Source organism: Lutra lutra, chromosome 9 (genome assembly GCF_902655055.1).
Source record: "Lutra lutra chromosome 9, mLutLut1.2, whole genome shotgun sequence".
Lineage (NCBI taxonomy): Eukaryota > Metazoa > Chordata > Mammalia > Carnivora > Mustelidae > Lutra > Lutra lutra.
This window is the reverse complement of record NC_062286.1, coordinates 49,561,273-49,585,337: the sequence shown is the minus strand read 5'-3', so window position 1 is coordinate 49,585,337 and position 24,065 is coordinate 49,561,273. Positions and strand designations below refer to the sequence as shown.

The following is a 24,065-nucleotide window of genomic DNA, read 5'->3' as shown; positions in this document are numbered from 1 at the left end:
TTTTTTTTTTTTACTTTCAGAACAAATGCCAAATCTGGTCACTTAGCACCCCTACCGTTATACCCTGGTTAAGTCACCATCATTTCTCTATTGGGATCATCAATGGGGAGCTCCTAACTGGTCACCTTGCTTCTACTTTTGCTTCCTTACACTCTATTCTCCACACAACTGCCGGCTGATAATTTTGAAAGTATAGGTAAGATTGTGCTCCTTCCCTGCTTATTATCTTCTAGTGGTTTATCATCACACACAGAATGAAACCAAACTTATCTCACTGTGGCAGAAAATTTTAATGCTCACTGAACATTCATTTGCACATTTTCACTTTTCCAGAGTCCCTGCAGTTGGACCAGACCATATGACTTGTTAATGCTAATGGATTTTGAGGAGAAGTGATACATATCACCTCTGAACCAGGGCCGGTTAAAGCTCCCATGTGATTCTCAGTTCTTTTTTCCTTTAATGTAGTAACCAAGCTGCTCAGGTTGTAATGGCTAAGCCACAAGATGAGAAGAGACTGTGAACAAGTGATGTTTTCAGGGAGCGGCCCAGGAAAGAAATTGAACTTGTAGCACACTCAGAGTGAGTGATGAATAAACTTCTGCATATTAAGTCGTTATGATTTGGGGTTTTACTTATTAGTGCCGCACATCCTAGCCTAGCCTGACTAATACTTGTGATCTACATGGCCTTCTTGTCTAATTTCACTGGACTTTCTCCCCCTAACTCACTGCCATCCAATCACACCCACGTTTTATTACCAAACCCATTCTTGACTCAGGGATTTTTATTCTAGCTGTACTTGTATGTAAAAAGTCCACTTCCAAGATCATCATATCACACTACTTTTCACCATTCTCCGTCTTTTTACCATTTTCATTGAAGCACTTAATTGTAATCAAAATTACATAATTTTTAGTTTGTTTATTGTTTATATCTCTAAATAGAAAATAAGGACTTTTTGGTGGTGGTGTTGTTCTCTGTTGTATCCTCAGGATCTAGAACAGTGCCTGGCACATAGTTCACATGTATATTAATTGCACTAATGATATCAATTATTTATCCTTCTCTGTATCCTTGTCCTAAAGGGATGGAATCCCATTCCCTAAGTGTGAATCAAGCCCATTCTGAGGGCTTGTTCTGGCCATTGGAGCATTAGTAGATATGACAAAAATACAGAATTGAAAAAGTGCTTGTGTCTGTTTGTCTTTCGCACTTCTGCCAGTGCCAGGAAGACCTACCTTGTCTAGCCTAGGGAAGGATGAAAACATATGAGCAGAGCTGAGTTGCCCATCATCTCTGCAAAGGGCAGCTTGATCAGTTGGCAGTTCACTGGCTTCAGAAATGTGAATGAGCCCAGCCAAAATTCAGACAAGCATAGGCCAAATCAGCTGAACATTGCAGACCAATAAATGAAACAATTATTTATTGTTTTTTTTTTTTTTAAGATTTTATTTATTTGTCAGAGAGAGACAACACAAGCAGGAAGGTATGTAGATGTTCTTTCCTAATGTGCTCTGCCTCCTGTGTTTCTGATTTGACTATCCATCTATCCATATTCCCATGTGAGTAAACTGAGAGAAGCCTTTGCTCCTTCCTCTTCTTCATTTCCAACTCTTACAGCCTTCCAAATATTAAACAGCCTGCTACATTTTATAACTTTGCCCTAAAATCTATGGAATCTGGTCTCTCCAGTTCCATAATTCAGTAATATTTTACCTCAATATTATAATAACTTCCTATTTGGAATCTCTACCAATAGTTTCCCCCCACTCTAGAACATCCTTCACACTGTCACTAATTCTACCAACTTCAAAACCAAATATGGATTTATAGTTTTATAAAAGATTGAGGGGTTACTTTGAAATATTTCTTTTCCAAATTCCTTAGAAAAAACACCTAGGAAATAATTTTTAAAAATACAAAAGAAATGAATATAAACTGAGCAAGTTCAATAAGGGGAAAAATGTAAAAACAATAAAGACAAACATATTCCAGTCCATTGTTTCTTAACTGTCTGAATAACTTATAATTCCTCATATAATACCAAATATTAACATTATGGAAAGTAAATGGAAGTGGATGCAACATTATCCCTATGGTCATGCATTCCCCACTTGCTCTGCTGGGTAAGAAATAAAAGGTGGACTCCCAGTGAGTATTTCCAACAACTCTCTGTTGATCTTGTCTGCCTCACAGCCTGCAGTGAGCTTCTTTTATTACTGAGACTCCATTAATAGTTAGGGTGGTAATAAATTACCATAGTGTTTATGAATTGTGATTTTATGTTTCTTCCATTTTCTTTTAATTTTATCCATGGATAAATTTTTTTTTAAAGATTTTTTTTTTTAATTTATTTGACAGAGAGAGATCACAAGTGGGCAGAGAGGCAGGCAGAGAGAGAGAGAGAGAGGAGGAAGCAGGCTCCCTGCAGAGCAGAGAGCCCGATGTGGGACTCGATCCCAGGACCCCGAGACCATGACCTGAGCTAAAGGCAGCGGCTTAACCACCGAGCCACCCAGGTGCCCCTCCATGGATAAATTTTTAATGTGAAAAATGGCGGGTGTAAGTGGAAAGCATTGGTTCTTCCAATGCATCATACTTCCTCCCGCCCAGGGCTTTCCTAAATGCAGCTAACTTTTCTCAACTCTTTCCTCTCCACTCAACTTCCCTTTTAGTTAGTTAGGATTCCATTCGGTTGCAAATAACAGAAAATCTGTTCATCGTAAGTTTAAAGAAATAGAGGTTTCATTGTTTTTCATAACAAGAAGACCAATGCCAGGTAGGGTAGTTTAGGGCTGGTATGTGGGTCAGTGAATCTCAGGGCTCCAGGCTCTTTCTAACCTTCTGATCCTTAAACCTTAGTGGGTAGAAGTTGTTCTTACAGGTAAAATGGGCTGCTACCATCCATGTGTCTTAACCTTATTTTAGAGAGGAAGAAGGGGGAAAAGCAAAGAATAAAAAAAGTATTTTTCTTGCAGACATTTGTCTTTTTTTTCCAGAAGAGAAGCTCGACCTAGAGACATTCTCCTGTACCCTTCTGGCCACAACTTTGCCATATGGCCAACGCTCCCTGCAAGGGAGACTGGGACATCAGTAATATCTCTAGTAGAGGATGGGGAAGGAGAAGGGTTTTTATATGGCTTATGTGTAACCAACCAATGTCTGTCACTCTGCTCTTCCTAATTCCTACTCATTCTTTAGCTCTCAGCCCCAAACCATTCAGAGTCTCATAACATTATTATTTAATACCTCTTAAGACAGTTTTTAAGTGTACACTGATTTGCATAATCATTGGATTAATGTCTTATTAATATCTATTTGAGGGCAGAGATCAGGCTTGATTCTTGCTGAGTATTATATCCCTGGACCAAAGTATGTATGGTATTTCACTTAGCATAATACTCTTTAACTCCATCCGTATCATTGCAAATGGCAAGATTTCATTCTTTTTTTATGGCTAATATTCCAGTTATATTTATATTTATGCACCATATCTCCTTTATCCATTCATCAGTCCTTTGACACTTGTATTATTTCCATAACTTGGCTATTATAGATAATACTGCTATAAACACTGTGGTGTTATGTAGCCCTTTAAATTAGTATTTTTGTACACTTTGGATAAATACCTTGTAGTGCAGTTGCTGGATCATAGGGTAGTTCTGTTTTTAGCTTTTTGAGGAAACTCCATACTGTTTTCCAGAGTGGCTATACCGGTTTGCATTCCCAACAAAAGTGCAAGAGAGTTCCCCTTTCTCCACATCCTCACCAATACCTGTTGTTTCTTGTGCTATTGAATTTAGTCATTCTGACTAGTGTGAGGTGATATCTCATTGTGATTTTGATTTGCATTTCATGATGATGCATTTCTTGATGATCAGTGATGTTGAGCATTTTTTCATGTCTGTTGACCATCTGTATGTCTTCTTTGGAAAAATGTCTATTTGTGTCTTCCGCCCATTTTTGAATTGGATTGTTTGGTTTCTGGGTGTTGTTTTATAAGTTCTTTATATATTTTGGATACTAACCTTTTATCATATATGTCATTTGCAAATATTTTCTCTCATCCCACAGGTTGCCTTTTAGTTTTGTTGTTTTCTTCTCTGTGCAGAAGTTTTTTTATTTTGAGAGTATTATACTAAGCAAAATAAGTCAGCCAGAGAATGGTAAATACCATATGATTTAGCTTATATGTGGAATTTAAGAAACAGAACAAACAAGCCAAAGGAAAAAAAAAAAAGAGAGAGAGGGAGAAGCAAACCAAGAAAGAGACTCTTAATTATAGAGAACAAACTGTTACCAGAGAGGATGTTGCGGGGGGGGTTGGTTAATAAGTGATGGGGATTAAGGGGTGCACTTGTCATGATGAGTACTGGGTTTTGTATGGAAGTACTGAATCATTATATTGTATATCAGAAACTAATATTACACTGTACATTAACTAAATGGAATTTAAATAAAAACTTTAAAAAAGTATGTATGGTCTTGACTCTCTATAAATATCTAGATCTCCATCTACATAGCATAAGAGAATTCATGTTAATGGAACAAAACAATGACTGTTTTTAAACTTTTTTTTTATTATTCATTTATTTGACAGAGAGAGATCACAAGCAGGCAGAGAGGCAGGCAGAGAGAGAGGAGGAAGCAGGCTCCCTGCTGAGCAGAGAGCCCGATGCGGGGCTCGATCCCAGGATCCTGAGATCATGACCTGAGCCGAAGGCAGCGGCTTAACCCACTGAGCCACCCAGGCACCCCAACAATGACTGTTTTAAAAGCAAAGTGATGATGAAAATAAAATGTGCCAAAATAAATTTATATTAATAATAACATGTTAGAAGCCAATAAATTGTGTGTGTGTGTGTGTGTATAATGATTTTTTTAAGCCACAAAATAAGGTTTATTTATACTTCTTCAATAGTATTTCCTTGCTTGTCTAATTCATATTGCTTGTGGGAAGGGAGAATCTGGAAAAAATAAAACTTGATATTTTTAAAAGTAAAGTTTAATTTTTTTTAAATTGCAATTTAAATTTACCCCTCTAAAATGCTAATTATCAAGGTCCTGAAATAAGCAATTTTATTAATCATGGTCTTCTTAAAAGTCTTATAAAATAATACCCAAGTCAGGGGTGCCTGGGTGGCTCAGTGGGTTAAGCCGCTGCCTTCGGCTCAGGTCATGATCCCAGGTCCTGGGTTCGAGCCCCACATCGGGCTTTCTGCTCAGCAGGGAGCCTGCTTCCTCCTCTCTCTCTGCCTGCCTCTCTGCTTACTTGTGATTTCTCTCTGTCAAATAAATAAATAAAAATCTTTAAAAAAAAAATAATACCCAAGTTGAAAAAAAATCTGTGTTGCTAAATTTTGCTTATCTGTACATCTTCTTGGGTTTTTTAAAATCTTTGTCTACCCACAAGACTGTGTCTTCCCTGGGATACTGTTTATTGTGCCAGAAAAAAAGATGAACATTGAAGCTTAGCCTCTTCCTCTGGCTAAGGAGCTTCAGTGCACAGAGAACCACTCCAGGGCTCTTCCTGCTCCTTGGGGCTGGCTTTTACACTGCTTGTCCTCAAAAGGACTGTGTGGCTGGGATTCTTTCCCTGTGATTTATCATTGGCTGGCAAGACTCCCAAACTGAAAAGGTAAAACCTGCAAACTGCTGTGCTCACTCCCACTGTTTTTCTGAATCAATAACCTATTGTGTTATTTCTTTTTTCTTTTGCTTCACCTGCAGGGCCTGGGAAATGCCCTGCACTACTGCGTAATGGCTAAACAGAGAAAGAGAGGGAAGGAGTATCTTCTAGGAAGTTGCCTGGAAGAAAAGTTTCTCACTAAAGTTTATTTATTTCAGAAAGTATAATAAATTTCAGAAAATGCTTATTTCATTATAGCCCTGAAACAAAAGTTGAAAAGACAACACTAAAAAAAATGAAATGACAGTCGTACATTACAGCAAAGATGCAAAAATATAAGTAAAATATTAGCGAGTCAATCTAGCAGTGTGCTAATAGTGTACAGAGTCCAGAACCAAGTACTGTCTATTCTAAGAGAGTTCTACATCAATTGAAAACTAAGCAATTAAGCAATAGAAAAAAAAGTATTGCTGGATGCCAAAAGGACAATTGATAAATTAATATCTACATCTGATTAACTTTCTTGGTAAACTAAGAATTGAATGATATAATTTTTATACTTCTGACTTAAACCAACAGCCAATGTATTCAATAGTATTATTAAGAGAAAACTTTCTTAAAATCAGGGGTAAGAAAAAATGTTTACTTTTACCAGTTTTACTTAAAACTGTTCTGAAAGATCTAATAAAAAAGGACATAGAGACATTGCATACAAAATTTAAAAACATAAAGGTTTATAGATTTATATGACTATTGGGAATATCTGAGAAAAGTGATAAGAAAACACTAGAACTTCTGCTGTATAGGGTTCATTAAGATAGCTGGCTTCAAAGGGACTATAAAAAAAAATCAAAGCTTTAGAATACACTGACAATAACCCATTAGAAAAAACTAAAAAATAAAAGAAAAAATGTCTGCCTTTTCATTAGCAAGCAAAAACATTCATTTTTAAATGTTTAAAAAAATCTGAAGGATAGTATGAGGAATAATATAAAAAATTATATAAGAAAATATATAGGCATGAATGCATAGAATATACACCATGTTCATACGTTGAAAAAAAACATGATATGCTAACAATTCTTCCTAAAGTTTATTTCTAAATTTTACACATTTAATACATCTCCAATAAAAATTATTACAGGACTTTTCAATAGGGGGATTTTAAATAATAAATCCAGAGTTTATCTGGATGGATAATGGTGTTTAGACAGCAGGATAAACATACATGGCATTTAAAAAATTAGATATAATCTAAATTAAATTACTGATGGGTTCAAGACTTAAGAAAAAAATCTCCTAACTATAAAAGCAAATGAAATTGTTTACACACATTTATTTACTTAAAAAAAAAGATTTTATTTATTTATTTATTTGAAAGAGAGAGAGCATGAGAAGGGGGAGGGCCAGAGGGAGAAGCAGACTCCCTGCCAAGCAGGGAGCCCAAGGCGGGACTCGATTCCAGGACTCCAGGATCATGACCTGAGCCAAAAGCAGTCGCTTAACCAACTGAGCCACCCAGGTGCCCATATTTATTTACTTTTGAATTGAGGAAATTCTTCTCTAGGCATGACACCAAGGGAAAACCATGAAGGAAAAGGCAGATGGACGTAACTACAAAATAAATAAATAAATAGATAAATAAATAAATAAATAACTTACAATAATCACTGAAAAGGAAAGTAAAATTGTACTAGAAACATAGAAAACTATTTGCAACATATGACAGTCAAAAGGTTGTATCCTTAATACAGCTCTTGCAATGCAATACGAAACTTAAAAATAAAGATTTAAATTTTAAAATGTCCTAGGGTCATGAGTAGGAAAAAAAAATGTATTTTCATGAAAAAGCAAAATGTAAAGGAATAATAAATATACAAAATATTCAATCTCACCAGTAAGAAATGCAAACACAAATAACATTTTAAATCTTTTAAATTGGAAAAGATGTTTCTGAAATTGTTAGGAATATGAAGGAACGCTTTCATACAATGAGTGTATACATTCTGATTCATGCTGCTAAATTGCTAAAGCTTTCTGAAGACCAAGTAACCAGAATGAAGCCAAAGTCTTTAAATGTCCAGTGCTCTGAATAGACTTTTCTTCTAAGAAGTCATCCTCATAGTCACGCACATGTACAAATACAAGTGTAGCTAGAACATACTTATCACACAAATGATACATTACAGCAAAAGCTAGAAACAACTACAAGGTCTCAGGATGAGATGTTATTTAAATTATGATACTTTGTAACCATGAAGCGAGATCTTTTAGAATAACATTTAATTACATGAAATGTTTATTATGTTAAATTTTTTTTTTAATTTTTTTTTTAGTTTTTTTTATTTTATTTTTTATTTTTTCAGCATAACAGTATTCATTATTTTTGCACCACACCCAGTGCTCCATGCAATCCGTGCCCTCTACAATATCCACCACCTGGTGCCCCCAACCTCCCACCCCCCACCCCTTCAAAATTCTCAGATCGTTTTTCAGAGTCCATAGTCTCTCATGGTTCACCTCCCCTTCCAATTTCCCTCAACTCCCTTCTCCTCTCCATCTCCCCTTGTCCTCCATGCTATTTGTTATGCTCCACAAATAAGTGAAACCATATGATAATTGACTCTCTCTGCTTGACTTATTTCACTCAGCATAATCTCTTCCAGTCCTGTCCATGTTGCTACAAAACTTGGGTATTCCTCCTTTCTTTTTTCTTTTCTTTTTCTTTTTTTTTTTTACAGCTTTATATTATGTTAAATTTTTAAAACTGTATATCCCAGGGTGCCTAGATGGCTCAGTTGGTTAAGCATCTGCCTTCTGCTCAGGTCATGATTCCCCATTCCTGGTTTCCAGCTCCAGTTGGGCTCTCTGCTCAGCAGAGAGTTGGCTTCTCTGCTGCTTCTTCTCCCTCTGCTTCTCTCCTCCCTCATGCTCTCTCTCTTTTACTCACTCTCTCCCTCAAATACATAAATTCTTAAAAAAAGAATTAAAGTTGTACATTCTGTAGGATTACAACTATATAAAATAACCTATGCATAGGGGGAAATTCCTGTACTGAAATAATTCTTAAGAATTGGCAATAGTGGTCTTTGGGCAGTGCAATGAGGGTTGATTTTCCTTCTGTTCTTCAGCATGCTTTATTTTCCATAAGGTGTTAATTCTCCTTAACAAATACATAATACTTTATAGTTTTAGAAGCATATATATATACATATAAAATGTAATCAGAAGGGAATTTGGAGTTGTGCAGATAATATTCAACAGTAAGTTATTTTTCTTAAAAAAAAAATAGTATAAGGGGGCACGTGGGTGGCTCAGTGGGTTAAGCCTCTGTCTTTGGCTCAGGTCATGGTCTCAGGGTCCTGGGATCAAGCCCCGCATCAGGCTCTCTGCTCAGTGGGGAGCCTATCTCTCTCTGTTTCTGCCTGTTTCTCTCTCTGCCTGCCTCTCTGCCTACTTGTGATCTCTCTCTGTCAAATAAATAAATAAAATCTTTTTAAAAAGTAGTATAAGTATATCCTTAATTTACATGATGTTATATGTCAAATATATTCCATTTTTTAAAAGTAGCTTAAGTTTAAACTTACATAAACAGTCTTAAAGAATATATTCAGGACCCTTCTGGAATCAGAATCATAGTACTTAGAATTTTTAATATTGCTGTGTAAATCTACTCTTTGGTTGCTTTATATACAACAGTTTTTTGTTTTGTCTGATCCAACTCCATTTTACAGGCAATAGCATTTATTGAAGTCATGCTATTTTCAAAATGCTGAGGAGGAGACAGGCAGGGGCGGAGGGATGGAACAAGGAATTTTTGATCCAGTTGTAGAGAAAAAGGGAGAAAGGAAAGACAAACAAAGAAAAAGAGATGCAAGATTCTAGATGAAGTGTGGGTCCAGACAGACACTAGCAGAAAGCTCAGCTCTTGGAAAACTGGCCAGGGTTTATAAACAGCACAAATCCATTGTTGAAGATGCTGGAAAGGTAAAGAATCAGCCTTGACCACCTAAATAGGACTTCATTGCACTGCTGCCCTTAACCCAACCTACCAGATCCTTAGAACTAGCTGGGACTATGACCCAAATTCCCTTCTGATTACAATATCTGAGCTATAAAACTACTACATATTTATCAAAGTGTCTTATTTATCAATTAGTGTCTTACAAAGAAGTATGAAGAACAGAAGCAAATTCACCCAAGTTTCACCACCTGCACACAAATGGAGAGTTCATGGGCACTCAGGACTGAGACAGTTCTGATTACGGCAGGAGAAGGTCTTTCAGCAGTGATCTGGGCTCATGGTAATAGCCCTTTGTGCTTCCACACTCTCTTTGGTAGATACATGGGGCCATGTTGTGAAAGCCAAACTCTACACCCTCAAGTACCTAAATCCCAGCACTCTTTGCACCCTATATTGGATCAGTCCTCAAGACTGTTTGTCTTGGTTCTCTATACTCTTTCCTGCTCATGAAGAGGTAATTGAAAGGAGTAGATAATCAGAATGGACACATTCCCATTTTCAAAAGCAAATGGGACTTGGAAGGTAGAAGCCCAGATCATTCTCACCTTAGATGTGGTTTTAATTGGCTACTCTACTCAATTTACTAAATTGGACTGGGCTGTGACGAGAACAGAGCAGTAATGTGGGACCATTCACTTGTGAGGCAGGATCGGGGAGTGCTCTAATGCAGACTTGGGCTGGTTAGAGCATTGAAGAGGGAAATGGCCAGAAAGGGGAGAGGATACCTTCTTTGCATTTGGCTTAGTTTTAGGCTGGTCGTGCCTTAATTGGACCCACGGAAGCCCATGATGGCTGTGATCCAGCTCATATTCTAGATGAGTCTTTAATATATTAATTTCTAGACCCTTCATGCCATGCAGAAAGAGAAAGGAATTGGTCTTTGGAAACATTTAAGTGAGGCTGCTGGTTAAGGATTCAGCCACAGGGTTTCGAGGTTATTGTCTAAGTTTCTCTTTGAAGAGCCCCGTTAAGTTGTTGAGCTAACTAGTTACATTTCTTCCTCATGACTGCTCCTCTTTTAGCTCCCATCATGCCTGCAGGCGTTTTTACGCCCCCTCTGACTCTCTGGGACTACTGGGGAGAATATTTCAGCTGTTTCTGGGGTTTTCTTTTGTTTAAATATTTTCAGAGTCAGACAAATCCTCTTATGAGAGCATATTAATTATTCAAGAGGACATTTCTCCACAGTAAAATAAAATTAATTAATAAATCATACAAGGTGAGTATTTAAGCTTATGCTCCTCATCTCTCCACATACCACCAAATGTGCACAGGAGACTTTTCAAAATTAGTGTCTCAGTTATACCCTGTGACAGAGCAGAGGGGTAGCTCGACTGTTGACCCTTCCTCTTGGAGCTCAGGCAGTGGTGTGTTTTGTGAAGGTAGTTGCTTGTCAGTCCATATATGGCTTAGGACACTGAGTTATGCTATAAGAACAGAGCATCACTTGTTTTTTATGATCTAATATTTAGGATGCTGAGAAGGAAGGGAACGGAAGGGAACTCAGCACTCACAGAGCTATAAAAAAGTGATAATGCTCTGTCCTCATAGGGAAAACCAAGATAATCTGAAGAAAAACCATCTCATGACCCAATTGGAGGACTCAAGGGTGCCAGATACCTTCCAGGCTCCAAGAAGAAAAGTCCTGTCACTGAAGACTTCATGCAAAGAGGAACGGAAGCTTCTATGTAGACCTATATTCTATATAAGATGCACACATGTCTCTGGGCATAGATCTGAAACATGCTGAGAGCCTGAATTTGTCAAAACCAACAGGTATTACTCTTCCATTTTTGATGATTCATATGAAGGAGAAGGATTCACCCAGAAAAGTTCAGGCACATATTTTTCATGACCTCAAAGTCTCAAAAAAAGGGAATTGAAGCACGCAGGAGAGATGGTGATTTTTTTTTTTTTTTTTTTGGTCACTTTATCCATGGTAATGAGCCAGTCTAGAATGGAAGTCTATAAGAAGGTAAAAACATAAGAGGGTGTGGAATGCAGCTAATGCTACTCAGGTACCAAAGTGATTGAATGCAGTCTGGGTTGGAATGAGGCTCTGCATGATTCTATCAATGTAATTCAGATGATAAAATGTTAAGATGAAAGTTGGAGAAGGGTAACACTTGAAGGAAGCAAGGAGATGTAGGGTACATTGGGGCTACTTAATTCCACTGGCAAGTTGTGGGTGGATCCTGGGGGGCGCTACGAAGGCAGAGGTCCACCATGAGAAGGGCTCAGGAGTTTGGATTCCTGAAAGACACACACTGATTCGGATCTCCAACACAACCCTGATTCTGGAACCTCAGGAGCTCCTTTGGCCCCCATGATTTTGCCACCACTGCTTATATCACTTTATAATCCTGGAAAGGCATTTTGTAAAATTCAATTGACAATAAAGAAATGGTACTTCTCTGTAAGAAGTGTGTGTAATGTAGTGAGTTTTATGATCAGTATACGTTATTTGTGGGTGATTTGTTTTTAATATATTGGAAGTGAGAATCTGATAGATTACAGAATTTGACTTACCAGATTTGTAATTTTAATTGAAATACTTAGGAGGATTTAACAAATTAATTTTGTAGTCAATATTGAGAGGCTCATAAGAACCTCATTTATTTGTGAGTTTAATTCTTAGGAGGTTGAAATGCTGTAAGAGAATTTAATATGCCAAATTTAGAAGACTTGATTTATTAAGTTTACCAGAACTATGTGAGTCCTGAGAAAGATTTTGTTTCTTCTATTTTTAAGTCGTTTTAAGGGATTTTGGAGTTTTAAGAAAACCAGATGTATTAAATTTGTGTGTTAGATTTGAAATATTTAAGGGAATTTAATAATTATCTTTGTAAGTACTGTTTACATTTTTAAGATTATTTGATTTTTAAGTTTGTAAAAAACTGTGGCTAATTGGAAATATGTAAGATCATCTGATTAAGTTTGAAAATGTTAAAATATTTAGGAGGAAGTACTTCCTCTTATGTTTAAGAGCTAATTGAGTATTAGTCAAAGGACAAGGGAAAGTGAAAGTTTAACACTTTAACTAGACTTAAAACAAAACTTCCAAGATTTATAAGATGTGTTCAAAGGCAAAAGAAACAACTTTAACAAACTGAATATCAACTAAAAACATGTACAGCTGTAAGAGTGTTTTGCTATTATCTTTAGGCATTTCTCCCTTACACAGTCTTGCTATGACCTTCAGACATTTCTCCCTCAGATATTAAATACTTGAATGATATCCATGGGACAGTGGTAACTTTACAACATACAGGATGTGGGAAGTGAATGGGTGGTTTTGGAGGTGGTATAAATGAAAACGACTTAGTTTTTCTGGACTGTAATGCACTAGATCCAAATGCTAGGCTTCTGGTAGAGTATGTATCTCCACAGGGGGTCAGGGTGCTAGAAAGCATTTGGCAATAGGTTTGCTTTCTCAATTAGGAGGATTTTGAATTATAATTGGGGAGGGCAGGGATACAAATGTTTCACCCTGTTATACTTGATGTACAAGGAATTAAAGAGTCACTGAGATAGGAATGGGTATGTAGAATAGGTATATTCTACATATATAGTGTGCCAGTGTTAATTATAGATAATAACATAGCCATTAACTGAGCTCTTACTGAGGTGCAATGAATCAGCAATTTCCCATACATTGCCATACTTCTCCCTTTCCCTCTTTCTTTGCAACAATAGTCTATGAGTATTTTATTATATCCCTTTTATCAGATGGGGAAACTGAGGCCAGAGAGGTAAGAGTCTTACCTACATTTGCATAGCTAGTACATGGCAGAAGCACTGCTAGGACCACTGCCTGTGCTCTTTTCTACACTAAACTCCATTATCAGAGGTTAGATGTAAAGTCATTAAAAGACATTCTTATACAAAAGACAAGAAAGCCACTCCATAAAGAGCCCCAAATATTAAATATAGTGATAATACTGAATTGGAAAGTAGATCAAGTACAGAATTAAAAAAGAGAGGAACAAGCCATCAGGCTCAGGGCTACTTAGACAAATCTCCTGGAGCTTCACGTATTGCATTAATACTCAAGCTGAGATTTATGTCTTAAGGACATCATTAAAGCATCTCTTCATCCCTGGGGACTCCTCATCCAGAGACCCTCATATTTCCCCTTCCATGAGTTGGAATCATAGCTTCTCAAGGTGACAAGAGAGGAGGATTGGGTAGAGGAAGCCAGTTCCTCAGTCTGTCTTCCATGTCAATGACTTTCTTGGGTGGTCTACTGGAATTTTTCTGTCTGCAGTATTTTAATATAGTATGCGCTATATGTTCGGACAACTACTGTGGATACAGGACTTGGAGTGCTGGGTGGAGGGTAGGCTTCTGCTTTTCTTGACTCAGGAAGGACAAGTAAAACAGAGAGGGCACTTCCTGTTGCTAGCAGGGGTGTTGAAGAGAAAGCCAGGCTGTTGACAACAACCATAGAAGGGTCCGAAAATAAATGAGTTTCCAGTATTCCTGGAATGACTGGAGGTAAGGTAGAAATGATAACACCTCTCTTGAGTAGAAGTGTTCTCCTGGGATGCAATATCTGTTGGGGACAGGGTGTGGGTCAGGAAACCAATAGGTTCAGTGGAGTGTGGGTTCATTGCCTTCCAGTTAAGTGGAGTGTGGAAAATGTAAGTATGAATTAGAACACATAGTTATTCTAGAACAGGAAGTTCTGAACCAAATGTTCTATAGTGTAGCAGAACTCCATGATAGGCATATATTTGGCCCAAATTTTCTTTTGCTTCAAAGCATAGCACCGTAGGTGTGCTCTGATGTCTGCCTGATGCATTGGGTCTGGTTTTCAGATTTTGGTTGATGTGTGTAGAACAGAGGTACAGTCAAGTCAACCATTATCCACACATTGTAACGAATACCTACTTTGTGTTAGGCAGCTGGATAGCTGCTGGGAACAGGGATAAAGCATCCCTGTTTTCATGGTGCTTATAAAGTAATCTAGTGGGCAGGGAGGTGTGGGAGAGACCAAAAAGTTACAGACAATTGTATGAATAATATGAAAATAGGTAGGAAGGATACTTCATTGAGATTTGAAGGCTTAGTGGAGATAGTACTTGTGCTGAGTCTAAGAGAACAAAATCATCAGGTTTAGGATGCCAGTCCTATAGCAGATGAAGCTGGACAAAGTAATGGTAATGGGGTAATGTTCAGTTCTGGGCATTAGATAACCTCTCAGTGAAGAGGACTATTAACAAACAGGAATAGCCAGTAGAGCCTAAGCAGAATGAAAAATGAAGGAACCAGGAATAGTTAACCAGGGATGGAGAAGCTTCAGGAGGGATATAATTAAAAGACTGCCACATAGAAGAGGCATTATATTAAAAGGAGTAGCACATAATCAGAGGCAGATTTCATTTCAACAAAAGGAATAACTTTATAATGATTCAAAATGGAATGAGTTTAACAAATGAGACAGGTTGAGTAAAATATTTAAGCAGAATTTGATATTGTTACAATGGCCCAGTCTAGAAGGTTGTGGGCTTGAATTTTTGTTTGGGTGGAAAATGATCTAAAGAGTCTCTAACATCCTCTCTGGCACAGTAGGACCCTTACATCACTTCTCTGCCTTCAGTGACAGCTTTCCTTAGATGATAGCACTCAAGAGCCACCTTGAGTAGGAGTATGTAGGCAGATGTCTAAGGCACAAGAATACAAATTGCATGGGTCTCTCAACTATGAGGGAGTAGAGTAGGAGGACAATGCTAAAAGAAATTGTTTTGAATAGTCTTTCCAAGGCAGAAACAGAATCCCCATTGCTATTTAGGATTCAATGAGAAAACAGATTAGAGAGCATGCAAATATGAGGTATCATTATCAGTTCTACCAACATGAGATCTCTTTTCTAGTTTCCAAATGACAAACACTAATAAATCATTATAATTCCCAGTCCAGTGTTCTTGAAGTTAATTAAAAAAATACAAACTCCACATTGTTTTCTCTAGGGTTTACTTTCTTTTCTCCTCCTCCTCTCCCTCTTCTTCTCCCTCCTTCTCTTCCTTTTCTTTATTTTACCAATAAGTCTTTCCCAGATTCCCAAGGACAGTTCTTCCCTCTGTGTCCAAACTTTCTCAGCATGGTATTAATTACATTGGGTTATAATGGCACTCATGAGTTTTATCAATCCCCAAAGTTGAGAGTACAAGGGCAAAGGCAATGTTTTACTGCATCAGCATTTGGCATATGGTAGGTCCTCAGTAATGGATGGATGGATGGATGGATGGATGGATGAGGAGGGGGCCATTCTCCTCACTGCCATCTAATTTTATCCCTCTCTACTATACTCTGTTGGTATTACCTATCATAGCTCACCAATGTTCTCTAATTACCAAATCCATTGTCCTCTGATAAGATTCAAAAAGTGAAATCCCTGGTATTTTTTGGATTCTAATGACACTATGAATAGAACCAACAAGTCACTTTTCTTAATCTTTGCCACTCCACATATCCCCATTTCTCCACTATCTCTCTGCTTCTTTTTTACCCTCCTATTGCTTGATAGGACATTCTCATGAATATTTGGCCTCTTCACCTCTTCTCTGGAAACATGTTTTGGTAAAAGAGATTTTCTTCACTATCTTTCTTTCTTTTTTAAAGATTTTATTTATTTATTTGACAGAGAGAGAGAGAGAGAGAGATCACAAGTAGGCAGAGAGGCAGGCAGAGAGAGAGGAGGAAGCAAGCTCCCTGCTGAGCAGAGAGCCCGATGCGGGCCTCAATCCCAGGATCCTGAGACCATGACCCAAGCTGAAGGCAGAGGCTTAACCCACTGAGCCACCAGGCACCCAGATGTTCTTCACTTTCAAACTCCAGTAAGCCATTAGGTTGGAAAACTCCTAAATCTACATTTTTATCCCTGGCTTCTCAGTCTCTAATCCCATATCTCAAGTGGCTTGTTGGGCATTTCCAACTAATTGTTGTATTTTCACATCAAATCCAACAAAACCTGGACCCATCTTCTTCCTACCAACCTCTCCATTCATTCCCTGATCTACTTGTTAACTCACTTCAATTGAGTCAGCCAGTTATTCTTCCCAAACATTTTGCAACTTTTTACAAAGTTTTTTTTTTTTTTTTTACCTCCATGCTTTTGCCAAACAGTTTCTTTTATATGGAATATCATCTTTCTTTATCATCCTCTCTAAAGAATTTTACCTATACATTGAGAATTACTTTGCATTTTCCTTCAATTGAACCTATATTTCTGCCAGCTTTTGGAAAAACCAAGGTCCTTGACCTTTCAGGACACTGGGAGTACCCATGAGTAGGGACAGGATGTGACAAGTACAGTGGGACAGCTCCAGAGAGTAAGAGGGAATTGAGTCTCTCCAGGAAAGGTCCTCCAGCATAACTGACCCATCCAAGATATAACAAGCTCAAGTTCAATTCATGTCAACTCAAGACATTTGATGTTCTGGATTTGAAAAGACAGGGTCAGTTGTGGTGGATGAGTTTCTAGTGAATGACCATTTTCAGTGTCACAGAGATGCTTGGTCATGGGTTGTAAGGTTCATCTAAATATGTGCAAAGGATTCTAAAATCCTTCTGACCTCTGGGTCAGTAGTGAAGAACTAATCTGAGATATACAATGGGATCCACGTCTAACCAACGAGGTGGGGTTCAAGGACAAACTGCAGGTCTCGTGGAGACCTGGAAAGAAGGCTATTTGAACTTGTAGCTGAGTGTGACTGGGAGAGTGGGATAGATACCACAGAACCGTGGGAAGTCTCTGTTATTTATGTATGTCTTTGCTCTTGGATCCTCTTTTACTCTCTCAGACAGTTTACTCCTTTTGCCTTCACCATTACCTATCTGGGCAACTGTATTTTTGGTCCTTACCATATTGTGTATTGTTCAGAGACAATCATAATTTAGATGTCTCCTTTCACTCAAACATAAGTCTGAGGAGTGAGCAATCCTTTCCTTTCAAATTGTTGAAATTACACCTGCCCCTTCCAGGTGGAGAAGCAGTGTCACCAGTCCAGTGCTTTCCGAGCCTCCTGTTGTTGTGTGTTTGTTTCCCAGTCAGGCTGTCTTTTGCCTCTTCGGTCCCTCGTGTGGAGCTTTGGAATTGGCCTCCCTCCTCCTTTCTTAGATGCTGTTCTGCAGTACTAGAGCCAGCAACCATCATGGGTCCCTGCAAAGTGGAGTTGTCACCTCAGTGTCCTCCAACTCCCAATTTTTTGAAACATTACATGTGCTTTTTAATTTTTCTAATAGGGGAAAGTTTTTATATTTTATTTTAAGTGGGAGAAATTACAGAGTTTCAAAAAGTGAAATCCCTGGTGTTTTTTGGAGTTTAATTAGAGCTAGACCTGCTCTTGTTTAGGTATATTTGTCTCTGCAACCATTTTTTTTTAAAGATTTATTTATTTATTTGAGAGAGAGAATGAGAGAGAGAGAGAGAACCTGCAAGGAGAGCAGGGATGGGCAGAGGGAGAAGGAGAGAATCTAAAGCAGACTCCACACTGAGCTTGGGGCTCCACACAGAGCTCCATCTCGATCTCACGACTCTTAGATCATGACCCGGAAATCACAACTCTGAGATCACGACTGACCGAAATCAAGAGTCAGATGCTCAACTGACTGAGCCACCCAAATGCCCCTGTCTCTGCAACTTTTAATTCTAGGTACCCATTGCCTTCAATAAATAAGTATTTTTTTTTGTCAGAAGAAGACCCCTCCTTGTCTCGTTCCCCTTTCTATGGAAAGATAACAGAAAAGAATTAGATTAGTACTACAATCTACAGTTAAAGGTTTTTTCTATGTATACATTTTGGTTCTAGAAGGAAATCTGACACAGTTTACCAAGACAGTTTGACCTAGCAAATCCACATCAAGGAGTTTATTCCAAAGAGAGAACAAGGGATGCTCTTGAAGATGTATGTCTAGGATACTTGTAATTATTAAAAGTGGAAATAATTTATATTTAGAAATAGAGGAATGGTGAAATAAATGTGTATAGCTCTGCAGTATAACGCACCCATTAAAAATACCAAAGTATTTTACAACATGGAAAATACCCATGATATGATGTTAAGGAATAAAACAAAAACCAAAAAGCAGCTATTGAAACTGCTTTATTATGATTTAAAATTCATCTTTAAAGGTGTGAGTAACTGTATGTGGCATAAATATCACAGATAGAAAAAGCCAGTATAGGGGCGCCTGGGTGGCTCAGTAGGTTAAAGCGTCTGCCTTCGGCTCAGGTCATGATCCCAGGGTCCTGGGCTTTCTGCTTGGCAGGGAGCCTGCCTCCCCCCCTCTCTGTGCCTGCCTCTCTGCCTACTTGTGATTTCTGTCTGTCAAATAAATAAATAAATCTTAAAATAAATAAATAAATAGTAAGATTAAAAAAAAGAAAGAAAGAAAGAAAAAGCCAGTATAAGCTAGCTTTCCAGAATTTTAACTGGTTATTTGTCAGTAGTGGGACTGTAGATGCTTTTTATGTTTTCTTTACAACTTAATGTATTTACAAATGTTCTTCGGGGAAGATGTATTATTTTATTCATTCATTCACTTATTCAATAAATGTGTAGTGACTGTTAGGTGCCAGGCACTCTGCCTTGTGCTGAGGAGATAAAGTAAATAAGACAGAGCGGATATGTTCTTCACTTTGCTCAGAGTTTACAAAACCTTAAAATTGGGAGAAAAAAAGGTTTTTTCCTTAATTCATTTCATTTGACTCAGTAATTCCACTTTTGGGAATCTATCCTAAGGAAATAATCAAGATAGCAAAAAAAAATTATCATATAGAAATGTTTATTAGTGCATTAACCATAAGGCAAAAAAATTTAGAAACCACATAAATGCCCAACAGTTATTAATAGTAGTTAATAACACGGGAAAACATTATTCATGTTTTCCACTACTATCAACAGGAAAAAAGTACGCTGCAAAATTATACAGAATCTGACCTCAACTATGTAGTGTAATTAGTCATAAAAGAGAAATTCGGATGTTAACAAGTGTTATTTTTGCATGGTGAAGTCATGGTTGATTTGTACTTTTGTGCCTATATTCTTCATATTTCCCAAGTTTTTGCAATGAACAGTTTTAATATTATAATCAGGAAAATCATGTTGCTTTTGTTTTTAAAGACTTGACTCAGACATTATCTGTTAAAAATTCAAGGAGCGTGGGTTGGGCCTCTGCCTTCGACTCAGGTCATGATCTCAGAGTCCTGGGATCGAGTCCCACATTGGGCTCTGCTCTGCAGAGAGCCTGCTTCCTCCTCTCTCTCTCTGACTACTTGTGATCTCTCTGTCAAATAAATAGATAAATTCTTTAAAAAAAAATTCAAGGAGCATACAAAAAGACAATTTACCATTTCCTTAAAGTTTGCCCTGACTTGGTGCAAAAAGGAGAGAGAACTCATACAGAGAGAGCCCACAGCCCCTTTCCTTTCTAAAACGTTCTTGGGAGCGAGTGGATGACCACAAATGCAGTAGAGCTACCCCCATCACAGGGACTGGGGAAATTAATTCACTGTGCTCATGAGGCTGAGCAAGGAAAAAATAGAAGGAGCACTTGGAGGACTTGGAGACAGAACCTTGGAGCCTAATCCCAAACTCTACCTTGAATCTAACCTTGAGCATGATATTGATAATCTCCCTGGGCTGTATCTGTATATTAGGAACCTGGGGACATTTCTCACTACTGTCATTTCCTCATTGAGCAGGTCAGGGTCAGGGTCCTGTTTTGTCTCTGGTTTGCCTAGAGAGAAAGAACAATGGTGCCTGCGATGTCAGGGTCAAGGCAGCCAAAATTTGGCTCCCTATCTAATCCAGTGTGAAGACTTTGACCCTGAATCCTGACTCTTGCCTTCTAAGTCCAAAGAGAAAGCCCATGGCTGTGGAACATGGCAATTCTGTATAAGCTGAAGCAAGAGGGCTGGCTGCTGGTGCTCCATCAGCTACTGAATGCTCAGGTGTACACGGACTGACAGGTCTCCCTTGAACTCACACAAGGCCCAAGTGCATTTAAAATACCAACTTTCCCTCTAGTTTAAAGTTCATCAAGACTGAAATCACAGCAGGTTTCACTGCACCTGTATTCAGTCATATATCATGCTCTGGGTTTTCTAAATGTAAGGGTTTGCTGTGCAGTTAAAGGAGCAAGTCAGTACAGAAAGGTTTATAGGCATACTTCACTTTCAACAAACTTAATATCTGAAAATTAAAGTACCATAAAAGATAAATTTACAAAAGAATTCATTTCATTACCACTTTGAGTAATCGGTTTACCTTCTACTTTTAAAATGTAAATTGGCTCACCACAACCTGTTTTACACACAACATATCAAGCACATAGAGTTGCATAAAGTAGATGTCCATGGAACTTAGAAATCAGCATTTGGACACCACTCCAAAAGCTGGAAACATTTCTCTGATTGACTACAGAAGCTGAAAAAGACTTCAAATCAATTGCAAATGATAGATAATCTTTATGCCAAAAGAGTTTAGTAGTTTGGGATTTTTTTTTTTTTTTTTTGGAGGAGGGAAGATTTCTTCTTCTAGGTCCTTCTTTGGTTTTCTCATAATTCATTGATTTCAGCAAGGCCACTGAAGGAACCCATTTCAGAATCACAGGGGCAGGTGTTTTCAACATCCCTCTATATCCCAGGTAAGCATTTAATACTTGTGCACACATAGATATATACATTAGAGATCTATAGCACCCACAAAAATGTCAATACAGATAAAGCTATGCTCTAATAATCAATTTTCCATCCTGCCACCTGAGGAGCCATTCATTCCAGAATGCTGGCCCCAGTATTTGAAAATGCCAACACTTTCATTTTCAATCAGCTTCAGAAACCCTTAGTTAGTTGTAGGAAAGAAAGAGGTTTCAATTGCCTTTGCCAAGCACGTTTCTCTGTGGATACAGACAGGTTAAAAGCATTGACCTTACATGACAAGAGAAATTTAGAAAAGCTCCTGGGTAAGCTCCCTGGGTCCCTATCTGTGGAGTTCCTGAAGAATAGCCTCGCTGCCTCTCATTCCTGAATGAGAGATCCTAGCAGCATAGACAGAGCCAAATTAGGATCCTGAGTATTTTATGATTCTAATGAAATGCTCTTCACATACAAATAATATTGGAGAGTTGAGGTGGGAGCAGAAAAATCTCTGGATGTCCAGGAAAAAGTGAAAAATGAGAAATTTTGCTTAGACATACTTAAAACTGGAAAGCACCAAGAGGCTTCCCAGCGAAATAGTAGGCTTACAAGGATTAACAAAGCCCCAGCCAAGGGCTAGCCCTCTGGCCAATGCCTGGGATCCCCTTCAGGCCTCCATGGTAAAGGAGAGGATGAATATATGGAAAGAAGCAAAGCAGGAGTGGAAAGGAAAAGTGTCAAAGAGATGAGTGCTGGAGGGGTGAAGAAAATAGGATTAAATGAAGGATAAAGGAGGTGTGTGAAGAAAGGGAGACTGGCAATGAGCAAAAAGGAGAAAAGGAAAAAGGAAATCAGTAAGGAAATGGTGAGATAAGATGAAGTCCCGCACGTACAAACGACTCAGTTAGGTGTCAGGCAAACCCCAGGGTATAGGTGACCAATCACCACCTTGATCCAGGCACAGTCAACCCGGAAGCTCCCAGCCATGCTATGGTCCTCTATGGACACTTTCTCCCTTCTCCACAAAGGGCAGGCTCACCTGTCGAAGGCCACAGCCGTCATGGAGTAGATGCTGGCGAAGACAGCAGCGATGGGGAAGAAGTTGTGGAACTTACAATAGAACAGGCCATAGTACCACTCGTTGTGGACAGCATAGGTGAAGTTCACCACCGTGTTGAACGCAGCCATGGATGCCTCTGCGAAAGCCAGATTCACCAGGAAATAGTTAGTCACTGTCCTCATTCTCTTGTGGGCCAGGATGATCCACATCACCACCACATTGCCCACGACAGAGGTCACCACGATGACCGTGTAGGCAGCTGCCCAAAGGACTATTTGCCAGGCCGGCTGCACGAACTGGTTGGGCTCCGAGGTGTTGGTGGAGATATTTGGGAAGAGGTCTGAGTCTACCTGGAGGACATTATCCATTCTTCCACTAAGTGGTTAAGCTGCCCCGGGAGTCGGGGTCCTGCTTAACCAAGCAGGAGGGCTATAGGCTCTTTCTGGGCAGAACTCTTTCCTTGCAAGCAGGAGAGTTGGCGCTCAGAAGATAAATGCTTCTAGATGCGCTGTCTGCTTCTTGTGGCTCTGAATTCCTCCACTTTCAAGCGTCAGGAAGCATTTGAGTTCAGAAATCCGGAGACAGCATCTCTACTGCGTGGGAATGGAAAAAGGAAAGGAATTCCACGGGTCACGGTTCCGAGAAGCAGGAGACCCCCGCCTATCTGCACTTGCTGCTGCTTGCAACTGCTGTTCCCGCTGCTTGCAGCGGGAAATGCAAAACCCTGTTCTGCAGGAGGACTTGGGGGGCGAAGGGGAGAGTGTTCGTCACAGCGCGACCTGTAAAAGTTCTGAGTCTATGGCGGGGCTTCTGGGGCCCCTGGTCCGTCTGGTGGCTTTTTCCTTTGCTTTTGCTGCGCTGTCGCCGCTGACGCCGTCGCCTGCAGCTTCGCAGGCGCCTCTCTGGCTCCGGTCCTGCTTGGCTCGGGAGTTAGCAGAACCTCGGCAGGCTGCGCGCGAGGCTTTTATAACCCTCTGCAGAGACGTCACCGCGAAGGGGCAGTACCTGGGCTGCGCCCCGCCAGTCCTGGTGCGCAGCGCCGCAGCTGAACCAGCTGTTGGCAACTGTCTCATTCCACCAACGCAGCCACCTCGCCTTTTGCGGCTACCTGCTGTGGGAGTCCTCAAGCCCGGCGCCCCATGCACTCCGCGAGGGGGCGCGAGGTAGCCTCGGAGTAATTGAGCCGGACAGCGTCTGCAGGCTGAATGAACCACGCAACGGGAAGGATTTGCGAAAGAGCTGTACGGGTGATAGACACACAACTTCCAGGGAGAGCAGCCCGGAGCGCTGCGACAGCTCTGCAGAGGCGCCTGCCTGTGGCTGTGGGAGTCGGGCAAATGTGGGGGCGACGTGCCAGCGCTGCGCTCCGGGCCTCTCTCCAGTCCGAGTGTACCACGGGCTCACCCTGGCTGCTACCGAGAGGAGGTGACGATGCCCAGTTCCAGGTGTCCGGAAAACAACTTTGCCGAGATCGTGTTTAGGAAATATCCCCAAACACCCAGGTCCTTTCTCTGGGTTGACCGATTCCCCTGCGAAGGCAATGATAGACTTTAAGCTTTGGGGATACCTTCCCCAGGTTCCTCGGTGACTTGGCCCCTAGGTCCATGAAAAGCTCCAGCTGAGCTCTACAGCTGAGCCCCCTGCGCAGACAGCCGGGACTGGGCTGGGCTCCCTAGGAAGCTTGGTGAGCGCAGCAGCCACCAAT

The 24,065-nt window shown here is 39.6% G+C and overlaps 1 protein-coding gene across 3 annotated transcripts in view; it reads right to left on the bottom strand.

Annotated features, from left to right (window-relative positions):
- TACR1 (tachykinin receptor 1) overlaps positions 1-24,065 on the bottom strand; it is a 178,035-nt gene that overhangs the window by 124,646 nt on the left and 29,324 nt on the right. For 2 of the 3 annotated variants that reach the window (XM_047745462.1, XM_047745461.1), the window contains exon 1: positions 22,340-23,271. In XM_047745462.1, coding sequence (XP_047601418.1) covers positions 22,340-22,728 — 389 coding nt within the window. In that variant the 5' untranslated portion in view covers positions 22,729-23,271. Of the gene's footprint in view, positions 1-22,339; positions 23,272-24,065 lie in introns of those variants that run through there. The other variant, XM_047745463.1, reaches the window with a different exon arrangement.